Source organism: Cucurbita pepo, chromosome LG04, assembly GCF_002806865.2.
Source record: "Cucurbita pepo subsp. pepo cultivar mu-cu-16 chromosome LG04, ASM280686v2, whole genome shotgun sequence".
Taxonomy (NCBI): Eukaryota; Viridiplantae; Streptophyta; class Magnoliopsida; order Cucurbitales; family Cucurbitaceae; genus Cucurbita; species Cucurbita pepo.
The window spans coordinates 10,384,091-10,405,878 of NC_036641.1; the positions used below are offsets into that span (position 1 = coordinate 10,384,091).

The 21,788-nt window shown below is 35.2% G+C and overlaps 4 protein-coding genes across 4 annotated transcripts in view; 2 read left to right on the forward strand and 2 right to left on the reverse strand.

Moving 5' to 3' along the window:
• Window positions 1-742: 742 nt before the first annotated feature.
• On the reverse strand, window positions 743-2,506 carry LOC111793684 (protein RTF2 homolog). The gene has a single exon (XM_023675683.1). It carries the CDS (start codon window positions 2,246-2,248, stop codon window positions 1,088-1,090), a length of 1,161 nt encoding a protein of 386 aa, XP_023531451.1. The 5' UTR covers window positions 2,249-2,506; the 3' UTR covers window positions 743-1,087.
• Window positions 2,507-3,740: 1,234 nt separating this feature from the next.
• Window positions 3,741-6,528, forward strand: LOC111794087 (transcription factor bHLH66-like). The gene is made up of 6 exons (XM_023676219.1): window positions 3,741-4,316; window positions 4,385-4,540; window positions 4,753-4,818; window positions 5,220-5,285; window positions 5,462-5,530; window positions 5,821-6,528. Exons 1-6 carry the CDS (start codon window positions 3,858-3,860, stop codon window positions 6,178-6,180), a joined length of 1,176 nt encoding a protein of 391 aa, XP_023531987.1. The 5' UTR covers window positions 3,741-3,857; the 3' UTR covers window positions 6,181-6,528.
• A 3,553-nt stretch (window positions 6,529-10,081) lies between these two features.
• LOC111792570 (cytochrome c oxidase assembly factor 6) lies at window positions 10,082-10,883 on the reverse strand. The gene is made up of 3 exons (XM_023674078.1): window positions 10,727-10,883; window positions 10,496-10,633; window positions 10,082-10,390 (listed from the first exon to the last, which is right to left on the reverse strand). The coding sequence occupies exons 1-3, from the start codon at window positions 10,808-10,810 to the stop codon at window positions 10,268-10,270; spliced, it is 345 nt and encodes a 114-aa protein (XP_023529846.1). The 5' UTR covers window positions 10,811-10,883; the 3' UTR covers window positions 10,082-10,267.
• Window positions 10,884-17,059: 6,176 nt separating this feature from the next.
• LOC111793664 (AP2/ERF and B3 domain-containing transcription factor At1g50680-like) overlaps window positions 17,060-21,788 on the forward strand; it is an 8,288-nt gene continuing 3,559 nt past the window's right edge. Inside the window, exons 1-3 of the mRNA XM_023675649.1 lie at window positions 17,060-18,051; window positions 18,579-18,703; window positions 18,844-18,937. The gene's annotated coding sequence lies outside the window, so the exon portion shown is untranslated. The remainder of the gene's footprint in view (window positions 18,052-18,578; window positions 18,704-18,843; window positions 18,938-21,788) is intronic.

A 21,788-nucleotide genomic window follows, 5' to 3' on the forward strand; every position in this document is an offset into this window, starting at 1 on the left:
AAAATAATATTCAAGATTCATAAAATGTTGAAGCTATGGTAATAGATCAAAATTTTGTTGTCAATATAATGAATCTACTCTTATAGCTTTGATCGTCAACCTCCTGCTTCATCGTAATGTCATGAAACCCAAATCAACTATATATATAATAATCGTGACGTGAGGATTGGATTCAAACAAAAACCCAATTATATCAAAACCTAACTTTTCTGAGTTCACAAAGATATATTAGTTTCATCGAGAATTTTATCCAACGACAATGTTGAAACCTGGTTGAGGCTTAATGACATAATTTGAAATGTTCATTCTTTTATCTAGTTTGTATTATCATCTTTGTTTTCTTATCTTTATGTTAAAAGTTAAAGAGTGAAGATATTTAGCATTGATCATCAGAAGGGGTATAATAAAACTAATTGAAACCAATACAGTAGTAGATGGAGATACATGATGGGAACAAGCTATTACACAAGTAGGAACATTCCCTTCCATCACAACTCCAAACAAGAAATCTTCTACAGTCTCAAGTTGGAAAGAATCATAGGATTTTTAAGGATCTGCTTACTTCTTCCAAGAAAGTTCAAGCAAGAAGGGCACGCCATAATTACTTATTTTGCTACAAGTTGACGATCGGAGAACACAACTCCAGCTGAATTTTATAATTCAACAAAGAGAACATCAAGTTGTGCTATGAATCTGATTTCTCATGATGTAGTAAAACAAATGTGAAACACAGAATCATGGATTGATCACCGCAAGACTTCCAACAATATTGATTGATCTAAAAAATGTAAAACAGTTCTACTAAGTTCATGTTTGGGAGTTGATTTTGGAAGGACCAAATCACTTTTGCCATTTATTCATTTTGAGCATAACGAAGTGGTTTTGGATGCTTTGATTCTTCCAAATCACTCCCAAACATTAACAGCAGATGAGCAGATGACACTGAAAACTTATATATCTTACATGAATTAGAAACGATGAAGCATGAATCAACAAAGTCAAGAAAAGGCACTAAAAGTGAAGGTTTGGATACAAACAGTATTAAGGAGAACTGTCATAAACATATCTTGGCAGTTCTTAACAGCAATCAATTACGACCAAGGGGAAGAGATCTACAAGAATATGTCTCCTTAAAATCCGACTTCCTAGATGAGGTGAATATGGAAGCATAGACTTCTTTGGTAGCATTGGCAGGGGCCATGTCTGCTGCTTTAAATCGCTTAACACCACCATTACTTGCCGCAACCTTTACCTGAACTCCACTATCTGGCCGCTCATGCTTCTCAGGCTTGGCTGAAACCTTACCCAAAGCCTTACCTTCAATGCCATGCTTTTTACCAGACAAACGGGATGGTGCCAAATCCACACTCACATCTCCATTCATACCCACTTCCCCAGTCCTCACTTTCTTCGTCTTCTTCTCCTTTGATTTCGTTTTCTCTTCCTCCATCCTCTCCCTCATTCTTACTACCTCCTCCTCGCTCCCATTGATCACAAACTTGTCTCTGTCCATGAACTCAGTATGACAAACAAGGCAGGAAGAAGATTTAACCTCCTTCAAGGCCTTTGCACTCAGCACGTGTCCACAAGTTCTCAGAGCAAAAAATTTATACTTACCATTGGACTCGAGCCCAGTAATCGGGCATTGAAACCTCGCCTCTGAGATCGCATTGCCACGCGATTCTGTACCGGGAATCATCGAAAGATTTATCTTGATCATATCCTTCAAACCCTTGATATGTCCGAAACCTTTTGGCAGCTTCTTCTCCAGCAACGCGTGAACCAGCGACTCCTTGTTGAAGATATTTCCAAGCCAATCGATCACACAAGGCTCCCTCAAAGGCTCGTTAGAAAGAGAGCAGTTCAACCACTTGGATAGCCTCTGCTCGTTAGGATCGACCTTATCGGGTTTCTTCTCTGCGTACATTTTAAGGTAGCAGTCACGGGATTCGGCCCCGGTTGCACCGCCATCACCACCGCCCCCAAGAACCCTGGTTCTTAAAATCAAGGTGGACAGAGGGGGAACTAGAGAACTGGAAATTGTGGCGGAATCGAGGAGAGGTTTCCCATTTAGGGTGAAGTAGAAAGATGAGGCTAACCGTGAAGCAGGCGTTTTGAGGAGAAGAGATAACTTAAGATCCGCGAGGGATTGGGCCGATGTTTGTGCTAGGTTTACGATTGTGGATTGAATTTGGAGGTCGGGAGAATGGACGAAGAACTGAAGACGGTGTTGATTTTTCGGATACATTGGTTAGGGTTTTGAGAATCGAAGACGATGACAACAAATTTCCGTGGCTAGTGTATCGCGATCACGATCCGAACGACGATGATTGTTGATGAAAATCTCAAGCTAGGGTTTCAATCACAATCAGAAACATCGACAATTTTCGGATTCGATGGATGAATGGGGAAGACACCGATTGTATTGAAATCCAGAAATTTCGCTTCTAAGAAATCTAGACCGCAAAGGATCGGGAGAAGCATATATACAGCAAAATTTTAATATTCAAATTCAAAATACTTCAATTATCAATTTAATTGAATTTTCGAGAGCCAATTATTATACTCAATATTATTTTTACTATTTATTCTTTAATAATGATTTAAAATAAAATAACAATGTAATTTTTAAAAATAATAATCATTTAAGCCACACCTGATGGTGGTGAATAATTGATATCATGCCTTCACTATGCTACATTGCGAGACATATTTTGGTTTGGTAGGAGTATATATGATTTTAAAAAACAATTATATGATCTTGTAGAGTGTCCAATCCGCACTAAATTTGGTGACCATTAATATTTCGTATAAACGGACTTAATTCCAAAACTTCATGTGCAAACTCATATTGAAATTTTAACTTTTGGAGTTAAGGTTTAGGACTCGACTTGTGGTGTGTTAGATGACGCATCATTCTCCTCGATCACATCATGATACTTGGTCTATCTTGACTCTGGTGGGTATAAGTCCAACCTTACCCAAAAACTAATGAACAAGAAAGATAGTGATGTTAACAATGGTTAAAAATATGTAAACAAGATAAGCATGGGTGGGGTCCATTAAGGTGTGAAGAAATACTGAAATCAATCAAATGATGACAAGTGGAATATTTTAATCTGATTTTATACAAGACATAGACTTATACCTACAAATCCCAAAATATCCTCTCCTTTACCTACTTTTGAGATTTTATGTTTTCACCCCATAATTTTGAGAATATTATGAATGTAACCCATTTTAGTTACAAACTAACACGTAACTTCAAATCATATCCTTTTTAGTAAATTTCATCATTTCAGAATTTATGCCACGTCACGTGACTTTTTAATAACGTGGCAGTTTGCGATATTAAGCGGTGAGGTGGAAATTTTGGAGTGGCCGGCGGAATTCGACAGGTCGTCGCCGATTGTGGGCGGAGACCACGCGAGTAGCGGGCGCGTGGTAACAAAGAGATAACTAATACTTTGTATAAAGTATTGTATTTTGTTTAATATATAATTTATTTAATCTAAATTCGTTTTGTTAAAGGAAAAGCCGTCCTTGAAAAATAAAATATATATTTTATTTTAATTATAAGCACGAAATTACTAAAAACAAAAAGGGAACATTATATATAGTTATAGTTACATGCTTTTTAGGATTATTAAAATATAATATTATAAATTAATTTTATTAATTTGTTTAAAAATAAATAAATAATAAAAAAAATAGGGTGAGAAAGCAATGGTGGTGCGCCAGACAGAAACTCCACCTTTTGCTATTTAATAATCAAACCCTCAACTCTCAACAAAAACCACCAAATTCAATTCCCTCCGCCGTCTTCTTCCTCTTCCTCCGCCACTCCGCCGGCGACCATGCAGCCCTGTAGCAGAGAAATGCAAACCCTCAACTCTCTTTTAAACAACTCTCTTCAGGATCTCCACGGTGACGACCACCACCTGAATCCGCCGCCGGAGAAGATTCCGGGGTCTCAGCTCCACCATTTCGATCCGGTGGCCGCTGCCTCTCACGATGACTTCCTCGAGCAAATGCTTCATACAATCCCATCCTGTTCGTGGCCGGACCTCAACCCTTCAAACCCTAAATCCCCGTGGGACATTAACCCCATCAATAAGCCATCCAGAGATATCTCCGACACCTCTCCCGCTGCAAAGGCTGCCGTTATGCTCCAGCAACAGCTTCTATTGTCCAGAGGCATATCCTCTGTCCCCGATCATGGCCTCCCCCCTATGCCTCTCTCCCTTAGTAATGCCGATTTGGACCGCTCCCACAACGACATCGTCGACAGATCCTGCTTCCGGCCACCAAACTCGGTTAGTTCTGTGCTGGATCTTTCAATTCCTCGCCGGCGTTATTCATGATTCAACACTCTGTTTTTCAGGGAGGTGGTATTCAATCGCATAGTTTCGGAGCTCAAGGAAACATGATGAATCAAGCTCCAGACGGTGGGTCCGGCGGAATTTCTCCATCTCAGCCGAAGCAGAAAGTCAGAGCTCGCAGGGGGCAAGCTACAGACCCCCACAGTATCGCGGAAAGGGTAAACTAAAATTTCGCCATAATCATTCAAATCTTTAACTCTGTTTGACTAAACCCACTAAGTCATCTTCATTCTCAGTGTTTTCCGGCTGAAAAAAATGGATTACCCATTTTTCTTCGTTGTGTTCTTGTTTGTTTTGGGTTGACCCCGAATGCACGTTTGAACAGAAACATTTGGTTAATTGAATTTTTGTCTGGTTCTTCGTGTTATAGCTTCGAAGAGAGAGAATTGCAGAGAGAATGAAAGCCCTGCAAGAACTCGTTCCCAACGCAAACAAGGTCATTTTCTTCCTTCTTCTTCATCTTCTTCCCTAATTAATTTATCCCAAAACTTAAGAACTCTTTACTAACTTCAAATCAACCGTAACTTAGCAAACTGATCAGGGGCATTATGGTCATTAGGACACACAACGCGTTGACGGTGAGAGATTTATGTATTGGAAAATGAGGGACACGTGTCGTCAGTGTAATGTGGCAGTTACTAACAAAATGACGAGCATGTAATTATTAGCAAAACCATTTTTTTTTGTTAATAAATTTTTATGTTTGTTTTTGCTTTCGGTGTATAAGAAAAAAAAGGGAGGATTAAATAGCAAAAGCAAAGTTAATTAATGGGGAAATTGAAATTAATTAATTAATTAATGATAATGAATCTGATTAGTTGGGGTTTGGAATTCCAGACAGATAAGGCTTCAATGCTGGATGAGATCATCGACTACGTTAAATTCCTGCAGCTCCAAGTCAAGGTTTGGCCCTATACCTTTAAATATATATATATATATATATATATGCATAGTTTATTCTAATTATTAAATGTAATTAATTAATACATGTATATATTGAAAAAGATTCCCTGTGCGGTATTTAATTTAATATTGTAACTGAGTTTTATTATTTTAATTTCTCTTATTATTCGGTGTAGGTTCTGAGCATGAGCAGGTTAGGGGGTGCAGCTGCGGTTGCTCCTCTCGTTGCTGACGTGTCCGCTGAGGTCAGCTCACTCAAAGTCAAAATTACCCTTTTNTTTTTTTTTTTTTTTTTTTTTTTTTTGGGCGAGGATAATTATGATTTATGGGTTTAATTAAAAAGGATTGGAAATTAACAAATTGTAAAATTATTTTTCAAACATTTAAAAATAAAATTTAAACGACACAAATTTACTTTTAGCAGAAGACGACAAAAGGAAAAGGGCAGCACGCGTGCGGAAACTTTTATCAGCTTTCTTTCTTTTTGGTTTGCCTGTCGTTTTCGTTTCTAATTGATGAAACGGTGTCGCTTCAGGGTGGTGGTGAGTGTATGCAAGGTGGGCGGAGTTCAAACGGCAGTGGAGGAAACCAAACGGCGTCGTCGAACGACAGCGTGACGGTGACGGAACAGCAGGTGGCGAGGCTGATGGAGAAGGATATGGGATCGGCGATGCAGTATTTGCAAGGGAAAGGACTCTGTCTTATGCCGATATCACTGGCAACAGCGATTTCGACGTCCACGTGTCCCTCGAGGAATCCGATTATCAACGGCAGCGCCGGGCACCCAATGATGGGATCAAACGGCGAAGGGCCGTCGTCGCCGAGCATGTCGGTGTTAACAGTGCAGTCGACGAGCATGGGAAACGGATCCGTCAAGGACGCGGCCTCCGATTGACTTTTTTTTTAATGTTTTTGTTTGATAAGAAAGCAGTCAACTACTATAGAAGTCTTCAATGAAAAATAAGGCATCTTTCACAATACGGCGCCGTATTTTTTGTGGGTTTCTGTGGGGTGGCCTGAAAAGCAAAGGCAAAGGCAAAGGCAAAGGCAAAGGCAAAGGCAAAGGTATTTCCTTCTGACAGCAAAAGCTTCTCCTTTACACCACATCCTAAGAAGCCCCCCCTTTTTTTTTCCTTTTATTTATGAGTTTAATTAAAGCAATTTTTGCTTAATTTGCTTAGTTTATGTTCTAAAATCAGTAATGAATAATGTATAATAATAAGAGGGAGTTGCTTACAAATCATGTTCCTTCTGAAAATGGCTTTTTTCAATATTATTTTTATTTCAACTAATAAAACCAATCAGTTTTGGCTTTATTCATTAATCTCCCAACACTAAAGCTTTCCTTTTTCTAAAAGATATGGATATTGATTTAACTTTTTTTTTAATGACCTTTCGAGAATGTTTACAAAATATTAACATAATCCATAATATTAATAATAATGAAAAAAGTATTAATAGCTAGTTCTTTTATTTGCTTTAATTAAAAAGAATCAAATAATTGTAGAATAGTCTTTGGTAATGGATAAAAGGATGTTCCTACTTTTCTTTAAAAAAAAAAAAAAAAAAAAAAAAGGAAATGGTAGCTTCAGATAATGATGTTAGTTCAATCCCAAATACAAACAAAAATTTATTAATACTCGGCTGAGAATAAATTATATCCCATGTTTTTCTCAACCAAAAGTATGCAAAGGCAAAGCCAATACTAAATCATGGTAGAATGAGTTAACAAATAATATCTTCAATTTTGACTTTGAATTCACCGAAATTATTCAAATCAATAGAGATTAAAAGAAATTACTTAGAGAATAATCCTAAAATCCAATTCCCACAAATTCCCTTGCACATAATTTTGTCTCAAATGGATGGGATGCACCCCATGGACACATCTCTATTCACGAAAAGAGTCTTCAAACAACTTGTACACCTCAACTAATTCCTAACACAAATCCTGTTGTTGTGCATCCTATCTGAGATGTGTGGATCAGTGTAAAAGTATTTTCTACGGCATTATTCAATTATCATATGACACAACGAGGGGAAGTGCTAACATCAAATCTATTGTATCCCTCTCTATATAATATATGTGCATATCTATATTCTTATGAAACAAAAAGGAAGGCTGCCTTAGGGCAAGGAGTAGAGGGAACCCCTCCCCAAAAAGATGAATTAACACAAAAAGGCCTCCAATTTCTAATGATCATGCCAAGGCTGTAGGTACACCAAAATTCTATGCGACTTGAACTCTCGCCAAGAAGCCGAGTAGTGTATATTATAAACAAAAGAATATTCTGAACTCAAACTATCCTCAAATATTCTAAGGTTGGCTCTTTCCAAGTCGTCCAAAGGGTTGCTTTCACAGCACAGCACCAAAGAATCTTTGCCTTGCCCCTAAAACTTGTCCCCAACAAAGATCAGATTCTTTCAAAATGAAAGACCAACTTTTGGCCACAAAAGGACAATGAAGCAGCAATATGAAAGACCAGCCCTTGTATCTCTTCTATGTTGAAATGTCCAACAATATAATTGATCCATCTGTTGGTCAACTTGATGGATCTCCTCGAGATCAATAGGTTAAGAACCGGATCAGAGAATTGATTGTTAGTCAGATGAATCTCAAGTTCTCTGGATAGAACAATGAGCTCGGAATTTCTCAATGGCATTGAGTTCGACTAGCCTTACAACAAGCTTGGAATTTCTCAAGGACATTGAGTTCGACTAGCCTATTAAACTATTTCAATTGTATTGTGTTATCTAAAGTTCATCTTAATTCTTATCATCTCCTGAAGTCCTTTCCCCAAAGGGTAGAATTACAATCCTAAACACATTTTACCATTAAGAGTTGCCCTAATTTACCACAAGGATAAAAGAATGAGATTCCCTAATAAAATGATGTCCATTAACAAGGGCTCTTAACTCATCTGAAACCTATCTTGATCAGCAGTCTTACTCCCACGGCATTCAATCAATACTAAGAAACCTCCTGGGGATCACTGCATTCATAGTAAGTCTTTCCTAGAAGCAGTATCTTACGCAATTAAGTATTTCAAGAATCGCCACAAGAATACATGCTGGTGTCATCAAATCAAAATTTTGATGCTGTCTTTCTCAAGAAACCGAAGAACAGATATAGACTTTTGTGGCTTACAACCCCCTTTTTTCGCTATTACAATCAGATTCGTCGACTGAATAAAATTTTCAGAAAAAGATTGGTCTGGGCAATGGGGCAAGCAATGGAGAAATGATCTTGGTATTCTTCACCGGTTTTGCACATAATCCCAGCTGTAAGAGTGAAAGGAACTAAATAATTTAGGATTTCGCTTTGCATCTGTTAGAACTCAAATTGTGAAAGTTTATTCAATGAAGGCCAGAATGGAAAATGTGGCCACAAATAACGAGTCCCAGCAGCAGTTTGATATAGTTATTTATATTTGAATATTTTTTTAATAGGAGGTTATAGCTTCCTTAGTTATAATTTATCTTTCCAATATGTTGTTAAGTTTTAGAATTTGGAGTTAGTCTATCCGACTTTATGGTGATTTTGCTCTAGTCTGACAAGTGTGGAGAGGGCAGTAACCCTCTCAAATTGGTCATTGGTTGTTATGTCGTAATTCCTGTCAGCAAAAATCTTTAAGAAAATGAAGGATACCGACCGGAATCTTGTCCAGCTTATCAATACTTCCTATAAGCAACTTCCCATTATTAGAAAAAAGGGTACTTTCTCTAGGGCATTTATGAGTAACATAAGAAATTAAAAGATTTTGTAGAAATTGGAAGAAATCCTGTCATCGACCATCTTTCACCTCGATTGACTTGAAGCCTCTCATGCGAATGAAATCCATTGGGCCAATGATTAGTTCAAGTTCATTGAAGAAATGAATTTTTTATTTAAAGAGAGCCTAAAATTGGCAGACACCTTTGTGCGCATATGTAACTTATGTCCAAGTGATGCGCCAACGGTTGCATTGAGTCAAAACTTGTTTTTCATCCTAATTCGACATCATGTAGCAAAAGAGAATGATCAAAGATTTGATAATTTCTAGAAAGGTCATGAAGGAACGCTTCATGGCTGAAAAGGAAAGTTAAAGTCACGTGTCCAATGCCAAGCATCTAAAAGCAAGATCAGCTAATGTATCCATAAGGAGGGATGATCCAAACTCGGGCTTCCATGACCATGAGATATCACTTTCATTGAGTTGAATATATTTTTCTAAAGGCTAAAAACAACTTTATTCTACTTTGACTTAATGCATTCAGCCAATAGTTCCCATGCACTTCACATTTCCCCTACTCAAATTGTGATCAAGAGGTCATTTCTTTACAGGCACCTTAAGCAATTCTCATATAACGAGCCAAGCAAGCACATTCATAATCTACTAATCTTCCGATATAAAAAAGTAAAACAGTTGAGAATTCAATATGGAAGACAAACAAAGTAGCATTTCTACAAACTATCAAAGCATCCAAACAGTATGAATCCACTACCAAGACCATGACTAACATATTTGGAACAGAGAGAATATGTAATTTTAACTAGATAACAAACTCACAAGTTTTTAGGGAGAAATTATTCGAGAAGATCGCCACCATCTGCCTAGTAGTTATACTGTTGGAAGTAGAGACAGAAACTGCACAAATACTTCAAATTTATATCAAATGGTTATTAGGGGGCATTCAGATTTTTGAATCCACGTCCCACAATTATTAAGGAGCAGCCACATTTTAGATGCCCCATTAAATAATTTTTCATTTTGCTGATTAGAAGTAGATCCTACTATACATTCAAATTATATGTATGAAAGGAAAGGAATAGGCTTTTGTAAGTTGGTAAGAAGAGTGCATTATTATGAAGTTTATCGCCACCCACAATCATCTCTGTACAAAGTAAGAGAAGGAAAAAAAAAAAAAAAAACAAAACAAAATAACAATAGTCATGAGATTCTGACCGCCCAAAATAGTTCCGCCTGGGGATGGTGTTTTGTTCAACTAGTGGGCTTGAAAGTGTAAGGCTGCGGAAGTACCAAAGGGCCTCTCCTCGAATCTTTGTCATCCAAGAGTCTTTGAACCCTACTGTTCTGACAAAACTTCCTATCAAAATGCTTCACCTACCAACCAAATCATAAACACCAGAAATCAAAAACCCTTTGAACCATGAATTCTAAGAACCAACAGATTAATAAAACCCTCAGGGATCAGGACATGAAATTTACCCAAGAAGCCCTACAAAGTTTGACAAACTCAGCCCTGGAGGCTTTACACTCAGCGGGATAAAGAAGGCCAACAGAAGCAATTTCAGTGGGCTTCTTGTCTGATTCCTTCTCCACACAAGCATAAAAAGCATCGCGAGCCTTGTTCAGATGCATGAAATTGCCAAATCAATACTCAAGGATTGTTATGAAACAGAAATCGTAGAGAGTAAGTGAACGATTGAGAGAGATAACCTTGTAGCAAGCTTGTCTGAATTCCGCTAGAACATCGGTGTGAACTTCTTCCGAGCCTCCAGACGGATCAGTTCCGAGAGCCATAGTTGCTACAACAGAGACGGAGATGCTATGCTATTGCTGCTTGGTTTCTTTCGCGGTTGGGGTTTTCGATCGTTCCAACCAATTCCCCTCAGCCGCTTAAGGGCTTCAGATTTCGGCCCAATTATGTTGGGCTCCGTATATTTTCAAGGGCAGTTTCGAAATTTTGATTATAATAATTTTTAAAATAATTTTTTATAATTTATCATATATATTTTTGCTATTAAAAAAAGAAGTAAAAAACAAATAAATAAATAAATAAATAGTCAAATTGAAATGATATCTGCTTTTTCAGGTCTGGGAAACGGTCAGAGCTGGGAAATACATTGGACTGTTTCTGTCGGTACTCGAAAAATACCAAAATTAAATTAAATAATTTAATTACATTAATAATATTTTACTCGAAAAATCATATTGTTTTTTAATTCTTAAATTTCATTTCCTAATAATTTAATACTTCATTTCAAAGTTTAATATTTTCCAAATCTAAAAATAAATACATAACTTTTTCTTTTTTTATTTAACGTTATTAATTTTAATTTTATAACATAATTATTATTTAACGTTGTACTCCTCCCGGTTTTGGGGTGTCCGAAGGGTTCTACCTCGCTATTCTAAATATATATAGTACTAAAAATGCTTTTCAACGAAATGACAGTTATTATTATCGACATCAAATATAATGGTACTTAATTTTAATGTACAATGATGTCGAATTGTACCAACTATTATGTGTTTGATTCCTTTTCACCGTTCCATATCTAGCCACGATTCATCCATATCCAAGTTTGTATGGATAAGATTTGAAATTCTTAATGCTTATGGGGGAATGAATATTGCAAATTCAAATCATTTCAATTTGTACCATTTACGACTCTTTTGTTCATTGGACACCTTTTTCGAATTGATGACATATTAATGTTTAACTATGCTCAAATCGATGGTTTCAATGTTTATACGTTCATCAGGGTCTCACTCTTGTTACTAATATAAATATATGTAGTTAGATCAAACGTTGAACAATATATGGGTGGAGATGAGATTGGGTCGAAGCCCAAATCTCCCTCCTAGCCGAGGGTGAGGATAGGGTCGACCTCCAAACTCAACATGTGTGATGTATGCCCTAAAACTCGTAAAGTTCCTGTTGTTGGATGATGGAAGTCCCACATCGACTAATTTAGGGAATGATCATGGGTTTATAAGTGAGGAATACTAACTCCATTGGTATGAGGCCTTTTGGGGAAGCCCAAAGCAAAGCCATGAGCGCTTAGGCTCAAAGTGGACAATATCATACCATTATGGAGAGTCGTGTTCATCTAATATGGTATCAGGGCCATGCCCGAAACTTAATCGTGCTAATAGATTGGTAAATCCTCAAATATCGAACAAAGAACTCCTAAAGAAAAGGAGCAGCCAAGCCCCTCCTCGAAGGTAGTAAAAAATGACTAAGACTCCAAAGGAGTCGAGCCTCGATTAAGGGGAGGCGCACTTTGTTCGAGGGGAGGTGTTGGATGATGGAAGTCCCCCCACATCGACTAATTTAGGGAATGATCATGGGTTTATAAGTGAGGAATACTAACTCCATTGACATGACATTTTGGAGAAATACAAATCAAAGCCATGAGCGCTTAGGCTCAAAGTGGACAATATCATACCATTATGGAGAGTGTCTAACACCTGTCAGCTTGGTTTGGTACTTAAAATCCTTGACACTCAAATTTTGATGTTAACTTAAACATCAGAGTTAGTGTGCCAAAAATCACTCGTGAATAATTTATTTTCCTTTTGTAGGTTATGTCTTCTCTAATTATAACGTGCAAATTGACAAAAATAATAATCAATATATATTTTAATATGAAAAATAACAATTAATCAAATTTATGAACATACTGCTAAGTTAGGTGTCACTTCTCCATCGTTATCCCCACGTAATAAATTATTTTGTCTCCATTATAAGACGAGATCCAAAATTCATGGAGGAACATTATTGTTTTGTTTAAATTTTATTTCGTTTATTTATTCAATACGTAGAAAATGTAAATCTTAATTTAAAAAAAAAAAATCCTTAGAATTAAACAAAAGAATGTTCCTTTAATTGCATGAATTATTTTTATTTTTATTTTTTAAAAAAAGTTTCGGATTAAAAATTGAAATGTATTTTTTTTATAATATATGAAAAAGATAAATATAATTAAAATATTTAGTTACTTAAAAGTGAATTTATAAACATATAAAATAGTTATGTGGAAGAAAAAAAGGCAGTTTGATAAGGATAAGTGATTGGGAGTTACTGGCAAAATAAGCAAAGTTGGAATAAATTGGATAAGACATAATTTTGTCTTTTCAAATTTAAATAATTTTATTTTCATTTTCAGAAAATACAGGACCAGTTTTTCTCTCTCATTTTCTGCTATTAACTCCAATAATTAATGCATCATTTTTTTTTTGTAGTTATTTCTTGATTTTCCCCCAAATTATTTCATAATCATTTCCCTTTTATTTATGTGTATGTATTTTTAAAATCTTATTAAATTTTTAAATTTTGGAGTTGTTTAGTAAATACTCTTCAATTTACCATAATTTAAATAATATCTTTGAATTAAAAAAAAAAAATTATACTTAATTTTAAATGAAAATTATTAATAATTGATTGCTGTCGTATCTTTTGATTTTTAAAAAGTTTAAAAAATACTTTTTAAAAATTTCATTAATATCTTAAAAACAAAATTTAGAAATTTTTAAAACATTTTATTTTTATTTTGAAAAAAATTCTAATTAACTTTCTAAGAGTTGCATAAAAAAATCAACTAGGTGTTTAAGGCAATAATTTTTTTTTTAATTTTTTATTTTTGTAAACGGTGTAAATGTGTCTTGGCCCGTAGGTCGGCACAATTTCAAAATTCTAGGTCTTTCAGAATGATATTCACTAATCGAGAGCCATCTTCACCGTCCATCTAAGCTGTGCAGAAAAATTCGAAAGCCAATACTATGAAAAATGAATCTTCATAGGGTCTTTCTATTTAGCTCCGCATCTTCACAAACATGTCTATTTCACTGAGCCTCTCATAGAGAGCCGTTTTGATTTTTTTTTTTTTTTTTGAAATAGAGAAATACAAATTTTAAGAGTATTTATTATTATTATTATTATTATTATTTTATTTTATTTTTCCAAACATGTTACTAAAAAGAAAATTATTTTTTGTTTTTGGAGACTTTATTCCAATTTCTTTTAAGACAACAAAATATAAAAAATAATAGTCTAATTGTCACGTTACATGTCTTATAAGTGTCGATTTATGTCATAGAAATAATATATATAAATTAATAAATAATTAATTACAATCATGCAAACCTTGTAAGAAAGTATCAAATAAAAATGTTCCGACCACAACCTAAATACCAATCTTTTATATTAAAAATATGGTTTTATTATTTTTAAAAAGTTTAGCTTTTTTAATCTTCATGTTTCTTTTGTTGCATTATGCCAATTTGATAGTTTCTAAAAAATTAAATGTATCTAATTAATATTTAATTTTTTAAAATTTTAAAATTCATGAATATATAAAATTAAAAGTGAAAGGTGAATTAATTGGGATTAGTTTATAATAATTGTAAACTTAAAAAAAAAAAATTAAAATTTATATAATATATTTATTAAGAGATTATATTGAGAAGAAAATCGGACGGTGGAAAATGTGGTTGAATTAAAAATGGCTGAGGGAAAGCATTGAGGATTAGGGTATGAAGTCAGTCGGCGGGATCTGATTGGTCCACGTAGACCACATTTACAATGCTTACCTTACTTACAGCTACAAGTTGAGGAAGACGACGGTCCCACAAAAAACCACTCGATGGACTGTCATGTCCTCTTCCTTTCGTCCTTTGCTTCCCCTCCGCTCGTAAATTTGGCGCTCTGTACATTTTTTGTAACACTGTCCCTACCGCCCCTCTGATCTGTTTGGCTCTCCACCAACGGTGGTGATGGTGGAGGAATTCTCATTGGTGGCTTTCCCAGATGCGTATTTTAGAAAGAGAAAAGTTGTTAAGATGTCAGGATTGTTTTGTTGTTTTTTGCTTTTGATGGCGTGTGAAATGGGTATATCTATGGATGTAATAGCGAAACCCTATTTCGCTTTCTCCTTGCCGGTTTCTGCTGGTGTCGATGATGGAAATACATGAGAGTTGAGAGGAGTTTAATTTTACAAGAATATGGAAGGGAGGATGCAGAGAAGATGTATGATGAAATGTCTGACAAAGAAAGAAGGGAAATTTTTTCTCATGGGGTGGGCTAAAGTGGTTATCTCTTTTATGGGTTTATTGATTCCATAAATGGGTGGGTTTTAAGGTGATGGATTAGATGAGTGGAGGGAAATTGTTGGGTTTTGTTGAGAGATTTTATGATGGAATATGGAAGGAGAGACCAGAAGGGTAAGAGAGTGACAGAAGAGAGTGAGCACACGCTGCAGCCAAATGTATGAAGAGCATACCTCTGCGGGTGCGTGCTCACTTCTCTTTCTGTCAGCTTCCCCAGTATTTTCCCTTCTGATCTCTTCTTCTCTCTCTTCTACTCTCACTGCCCGCTGCTCGCTAATCAAAGACCCTATTCTATACCATGCCCCTTTCTTTCTTTCTTCTCTCTGGTTCACATTGTCAGGGGCCAGATGTCCTCTTGCTCCGTTCCTCTCTATAATGGGTACCCCCTCCATTTTTCATCCTCTGATGGACAAATGGAACAACAACACTGGCGGAGTTGAAGCGGCCTCTCTAAACATCCAAGCGGTGCCACTGTATTGTACAATTTTCGCCATCACACTCTTAATTTGTCAGTTTATTCTTATCTAGTGCAATATTATTATTTTATTCTCTGTGGTTCTTGTGATTTTTTCATGGAAACTCTTTTGGTGTTGTTTCTTTTTTCTTGACATTGATTTCCATGGAAACTTGATAGCACGGCTTTTGATGCTCCTCTCCTGCTTATATATATGTAATTTTGATGGTACAAATCAGTTACTGTTCATATTTAACAGAAAAATCTTTCGAATATCGTTGTTGTTTAGTGGAAAAACCCTGATTACTGTTCCTAACTAAATCTCAAACTCCCCGCCATCTTTTGGGGTTTCCTTTGATATTAAGCACACACACTGCTTTTATTTTTATTTATTTGGTTCCNTTATTTTTATTTTGAAAAAAATTCTAATTAACTTTCTAAGAGTTGCATAAAAAAATCAACTAGGTGTTTAAGGCAATAATTTTTTTTTTAATTTTTTATTTTTGTAAACGGTGTAAATGTGTCTTGGCCCGTAGGTCGGCACAATTTCAAAATTCTAGGTCTTTCAGAATGATATTCACTAATCGAGAGCCATCTTCACCGTCCATCTAAGCTGTGCAGAAAAATTCGAAAGCCAATACTATGAAAAATGAATCTTCATAGGGTCTTTCTATTTAGCTCCGCATCTTCACAAACATGTCTATTTCACTGAGCCTCTCATAGAGAGCCGTTTTGATTTTTTTTTTTTTTTTTGAAATAGAGAAATACAAATTTTAAGAGTATTTATTATTATTATTATTATTATTATTTTATTTTATTTTTCCAAACATGTTACTAAAAAGAAAATTATTTTTTGTTTTTGGAGACTTTATTCCAATTTCTTTTAAGACAACAAAATATAAAAAATAATAGTCTAATTGTCACGTTACATGTCTTATAAGTGTCGATTTATGTCATAGAAATAATATATATAAATTAATAAATAATTAATTACAATCATGCAAACCTTGTAAGAAAGTATCAAATAAAAATGTTCCGACCACAACCTAAATACCAATCTTTTATATTAAAAATATGGTTTTATTATTTTTAAAAAGTTTAGCTTTTTTAATCTTCATGTTTCTTTTGTTGCATTATGCCAATTTGATAGTTTCTAAAAAATTAAATGTATCTAATTAATATTTAATTTTTTAAAATTTTAAAATTCATGAATATATAAAATTAAAAGTGAAAGGTGAATTAATTGGGATTAGTTTATAATAATTGTAAACTTAAAAAAAAAAAATTAAAATTTATATAATATATTTATTAAGAGATTATATTGAGAAGAAAATCGGACGGTGGAAAATGTGGTTGAATTAAAAATGGCTGAGGGAAAGCATTGAGGATTAGGGTATGAAGTCAGTCGGCGGGATCTGATTGGTCCACGTAGACCACATTTACAATGCTTACCTTACTTACAGCTACAAGTTGAGGAAGACGACGGTCCCACAAAAAACCACTCGATGGACTGTCATGTCCTCTTCCTTTCGTCCTTTGCTTCCCCTCCGCTCGTAAATTTGGCGCTCTGTACATTTTTTGTAACACTGTCCCTACCGCCCCTCTGATCTGTTTGGCTCTCCACCAACGGTGGTGATGGTGGAGGAATTCTCATTGGTGGCTTTCCCAGATGCGTATTTTAGAAAGAGAAAAGTTGTTAAGATGTCAGGATTGTTTTGTTGTTTTTTGCTTTTGATGGCGTGTGAAATGGGTATATCTATGGATGTAATAGCGAAACCCTATTTCGCTTTCTCCTTGCCGGTTTCTGCTGGTGTCGATGATGGAAATACATGAGAGTTGAGAGGAGTTTAATTTTACAAGAATATGGAAGGGAGGATGCAGAGAAGATGTATGATGAAATGTCTGACAAAGAAAGAAGGGAAATTTTTTCTCATGGGGTGGGCTAAAGTGGTTATCTCTTTTATGGGTTTATTGATTCCATAAATGGGTGGGTTTTAAGGTGATGGATTAGATGAGTGGAGGGAAATTGTTGGGTTTTGTTGAGAGATTTTATGATGGAATATGGAAGGAGAGACCAGAAGGGTAAGAGAGTGACAGAAGAGAGTGAGCACACGCTGCAGCCAAATGTATGAAGAGCATACCTCTGCGGGTGCGTGCTCACTTCTCTTTCTGTCAGCTTCCCCAGTATTTTCCCTTCTGATCTCTTCTTCTCTCTCTTCTACTCTCACTGCCCGCTGCTCGCTAATCAAAGACCCTATTCTATACCATGCCCCTTTCTTTCTTTCTTCTCTCTGGTTCACATTGTCAGGGGCCAGATGTCCTCTTGCTCCGTTCCTCTCTATAATGGGTACCCCCTCCATTTTTCATCCTCTGATGGACAAATGGAACAACAACACTGGCGGAGTTGAAGCGGCCTCTCTAAACATCCAAGCGGTGCCACTGTATTGTACAATTTTCGCCATCACACTCTTAATTTGTCAGTTTATTCTTATCTAGTGCAATATTATTATTTTATTCTCTGTGGTTCTTGTGATTTTTTCATGGAAACTCTTTTGGTGTTGTTTCTTTTTTCTTGACATTGATTTCCATGGAAACTTGATAGCACGGCTTTTGATGCTCCTCTCCTGCTTATATATATGTAATTTTGATGGTACAAATCAGTTACTGTTCATATTTAACAGAAAAATCTTTCGAATATCGTTGTTGTTTAGTGGAAAAACCCTGATTACTGTTCCTAACTAAATCTCAAACTCCCCGCCATCTTTTGGGGTTTCCTTTGATATTAAGCACACACACTGCTTTTATTTTTATTTATTTGGTTCCTGAGATTTGGGTTATTCCTTACCTGACCAAATATTTCTTCCATTGCTGAGAATATTGGAATCTGGGATATATTTATATACGCATTATTTTCGTCGTTGAAGAGTTTTGCAGATTTTGTTTTGGTTTTTACTTTCCTAAAACGAAAAATTTCTTGCCGTCGTGGGCTACTACTTGGAGAAGGGTGTGAGACTGGACCGACTCGAGTGCTGAATATGGCAACAATCTCTCGTTTTGGATGCCTGAAGGTCCTGCCGTTTTCGAGTCCCAGATATGGAGCTTCCAAACCGGAAAATTTCCCCATTCAGGTAACTGATTTATTCGATAAGAAGATATTCCCAGATTTCTGTTCTCCTGCCCCCTTTTCCAAAAGCATCTTCTTCTTCTTCTTCTCCCTTGTTATTTATTTAAGTGTAGCTCATTAGGTCTTAAATATTGCTTTTGTCAGCACTTGCTTGACGTTGGGAGGCAGCAGCCTGCTTATTTTTCTCTTCACTTTAGATTCGCTATCATAACCACCACCCCCACTGTCCGGTTGCGAGGTAAGAAACGGTCTGTTGTGCTTTCTTTTTCCACTTGATTAATTTCTTGGATTTTTTAAAACGTGTTTTGTGATTTTTGTTTGTTTTCTTACTTGAATCTCTTTTCCCAGTTATTCATGTTATCCTTTTCTTGAACATGGGCTTGTATGTATGGGTTAGTTTGACATTGTCGGTGTAGCTTTGATGCTCTTTTAGTTCATTTGAAGGTAGTTGGTTCTTTGATTACTGCTTCTAAATTTTGTTATGATACCGAATCTTTGGTTGACAATGATTATGTGGTTTAGTATTTTGGGAGCTTACAAATGTTTTAATTAGATTAAAGGAAGCCGAAGAGTCTTGGCTGTCCTTTTCATCCTGAGTGTGCTATGAATTTTGACGTGCGAATATTTAATAATCATCACAATCAAATTTGTAAAATTTCTAATCACTAGAAGTGCACGAATCCTTGTCAACTTCTATAGAGATGAAGTTTATGCAAATAGATAACAGCCTACGAAAATTATATGTTAGGAAATGAGTCTAAAAATGTGAAGTTTTCAGATTTCGTTCTAATTTGTTTTTGAATTAAAAGACTTCTTAATAATTACCGATTTTTTTCAAAAGAAAATGACAACTTTTGAACATTCATTTACTTACACTTCTTTCATTTATTTTATTTTATTTTATGTGGTTGTGATAAACTTAGATCATAAGCTAGAATGTTTATCGTTACATTCATTTTATGAGCGCATGAGCTGAAAGCTGTTGAGTAAAAAGTACTTGGCACTAGAGTCAAAAGCTTTTGTCCTGAGAGAACGGTTGTTACTATAATAGTTAACCACTTGAGGTTACACATGAAATGACGTCAGAAATACTCCAAGCTTTTGAAGCCTGTAGCTCTATGGATAAGTTCAAACAGTGATTGAACCATCATTCTCTTTCTTTTTGTTTTATTAGATTTCTCTCAGTACGTTTGAATGAAGTTTGACACGCATTTATTNATTACCCTTTTTTTTTTTTTTTTTTTTTGCTGCAATGATAATGATTTGTTGTTGACTACATTATTTCCATTGTACTTAAAATTGTAGGCTTTACAGTACTACACTTGTTGTTACATATTTTCATGACTGAGTTATTGTTTTCCTAGGTAAAAGTTATTTACTTATAAATACTTGTTAATATAACTTTGGAAGAATAATTGTCTGTCTTACTTTCCTTAACAATTAATATGCCTCAAATGTAGGAAACATTGTACTTATTAGGTGTTTGACGTCATTTTTTAGTGCAGTCTTAGTTCATTTTGCATGCATTTAAGGAGTGCTCTGGTACGATGATGTATTGCTCAGGTTTAATAGATAAACTATTTTTATTTTAGTTTAGTTTTCATTTTCAATTTTGATTGATGACATTATATATTATTTCATTCATTATTTTAGTACATTGTCCACTTCAAACTGACAGACGCATGTGCCCGCGTTTAGAAGCTGACCTTTTGATATTGCTTGTTGATTGTGGTTGAAAGCGTATAACAAATAATTTTGCTTTGCTAGAACGGTTACATATACTTCTCCACAATAAGATTAAGTATTGTCTTGAACAAGGGAAATTATTTGTTCCTTGTAACTTCATGGTCTTTTCTTTACTAGCTTCTGATTAAGTCGATCTGTGTAACTAGATTGTCGGTGAAGGAAATGCTATTTGCTATCTTTATTATTATCTACCTTGAGTTTAAATCCAAGACTTCATTTGACCATCTATACTTCAATTTGGGGGAACACATTTGACTTATGCTGTATCAACTAAGGTATTAATGTCAGAGTTGAATGCTTAATTTTGGATAAATGGTTGCATTCATCTTTTAATTAATGGATTTTCCTTGAATCTATCTCTGTTAATCTCTTGTTAAATTATGGACACTAAATGGTATTTGTTGAATAAAGTGAATGAAAGAATCCATGTATAGTTATCTTATGGGTGAGTCGTTGCCAAGTCACACATTGTCTGATTAGATTGGTAAAAAAATCGTACGTTGACCTCTCAATGTAAACACACTATCGGCTGTAAAGAGAGCATGAATCACCCAATTATCTCAAAAGAGACCATGGATCAAAACCTCTTCCATTGTAGCCCCTGCACTATTGGATCGAGTTCAAACTGCCACAACCAACTTACAGCCACACAAAACATACTTGTAACCTTTTGAGGTCTTCCTACACACATTACACAATTACAAATACTATCAATGCCGCAAATTTTCACATGGGAACCCTACAATGTAAAGAATCTAACCTTTTGGGAATACACACTTTCAAAAAAAAGGAAAACAAAATGGAAGTAGGGGATGGGGCCTACATGCCAAATCAGATTTCCTTATTATTCCTGCGGATTCCCAGTAGCTAAGAGAATGTTAAATTGTGATATTTTCCTTTTGTTCAATGCTAACTTTTATTAGGTTACTCATAAATCTCATGAAATTTACTTTGCAGACAATTGAGTTGTTCCCTGCCACATGAAATTTGTTTCGAGCTTTATTATCTCTTGCTTGTTACTTATCATAACCCACACCTCATCAAATATATCGCTCTAGAAGAATTATGTGAAATGAGATATATTTTAGGAGTGTTGAAAGGCCGTGGGAAAAGGTGTAGGCTCTATCTAAGTCTGATGCTTCTCTTTGAGCTTTTGTACCTAAAGACTCTTGTAATTACCCTCTTGGTTTTCTTATTTTGGATTGGAGTATTTCTTTTTCTTCTTCTTCTTCTTCTTCTTCTTCTTCTTTTTTTTTTTTTTTTTTTTTTTTTTTTTTTTTTTTTTTTTTTTTTTTTTTTTTTTTTTTTTTTTTTTTTTTTTTTTTTTTTTTTTTTTTTTTTTT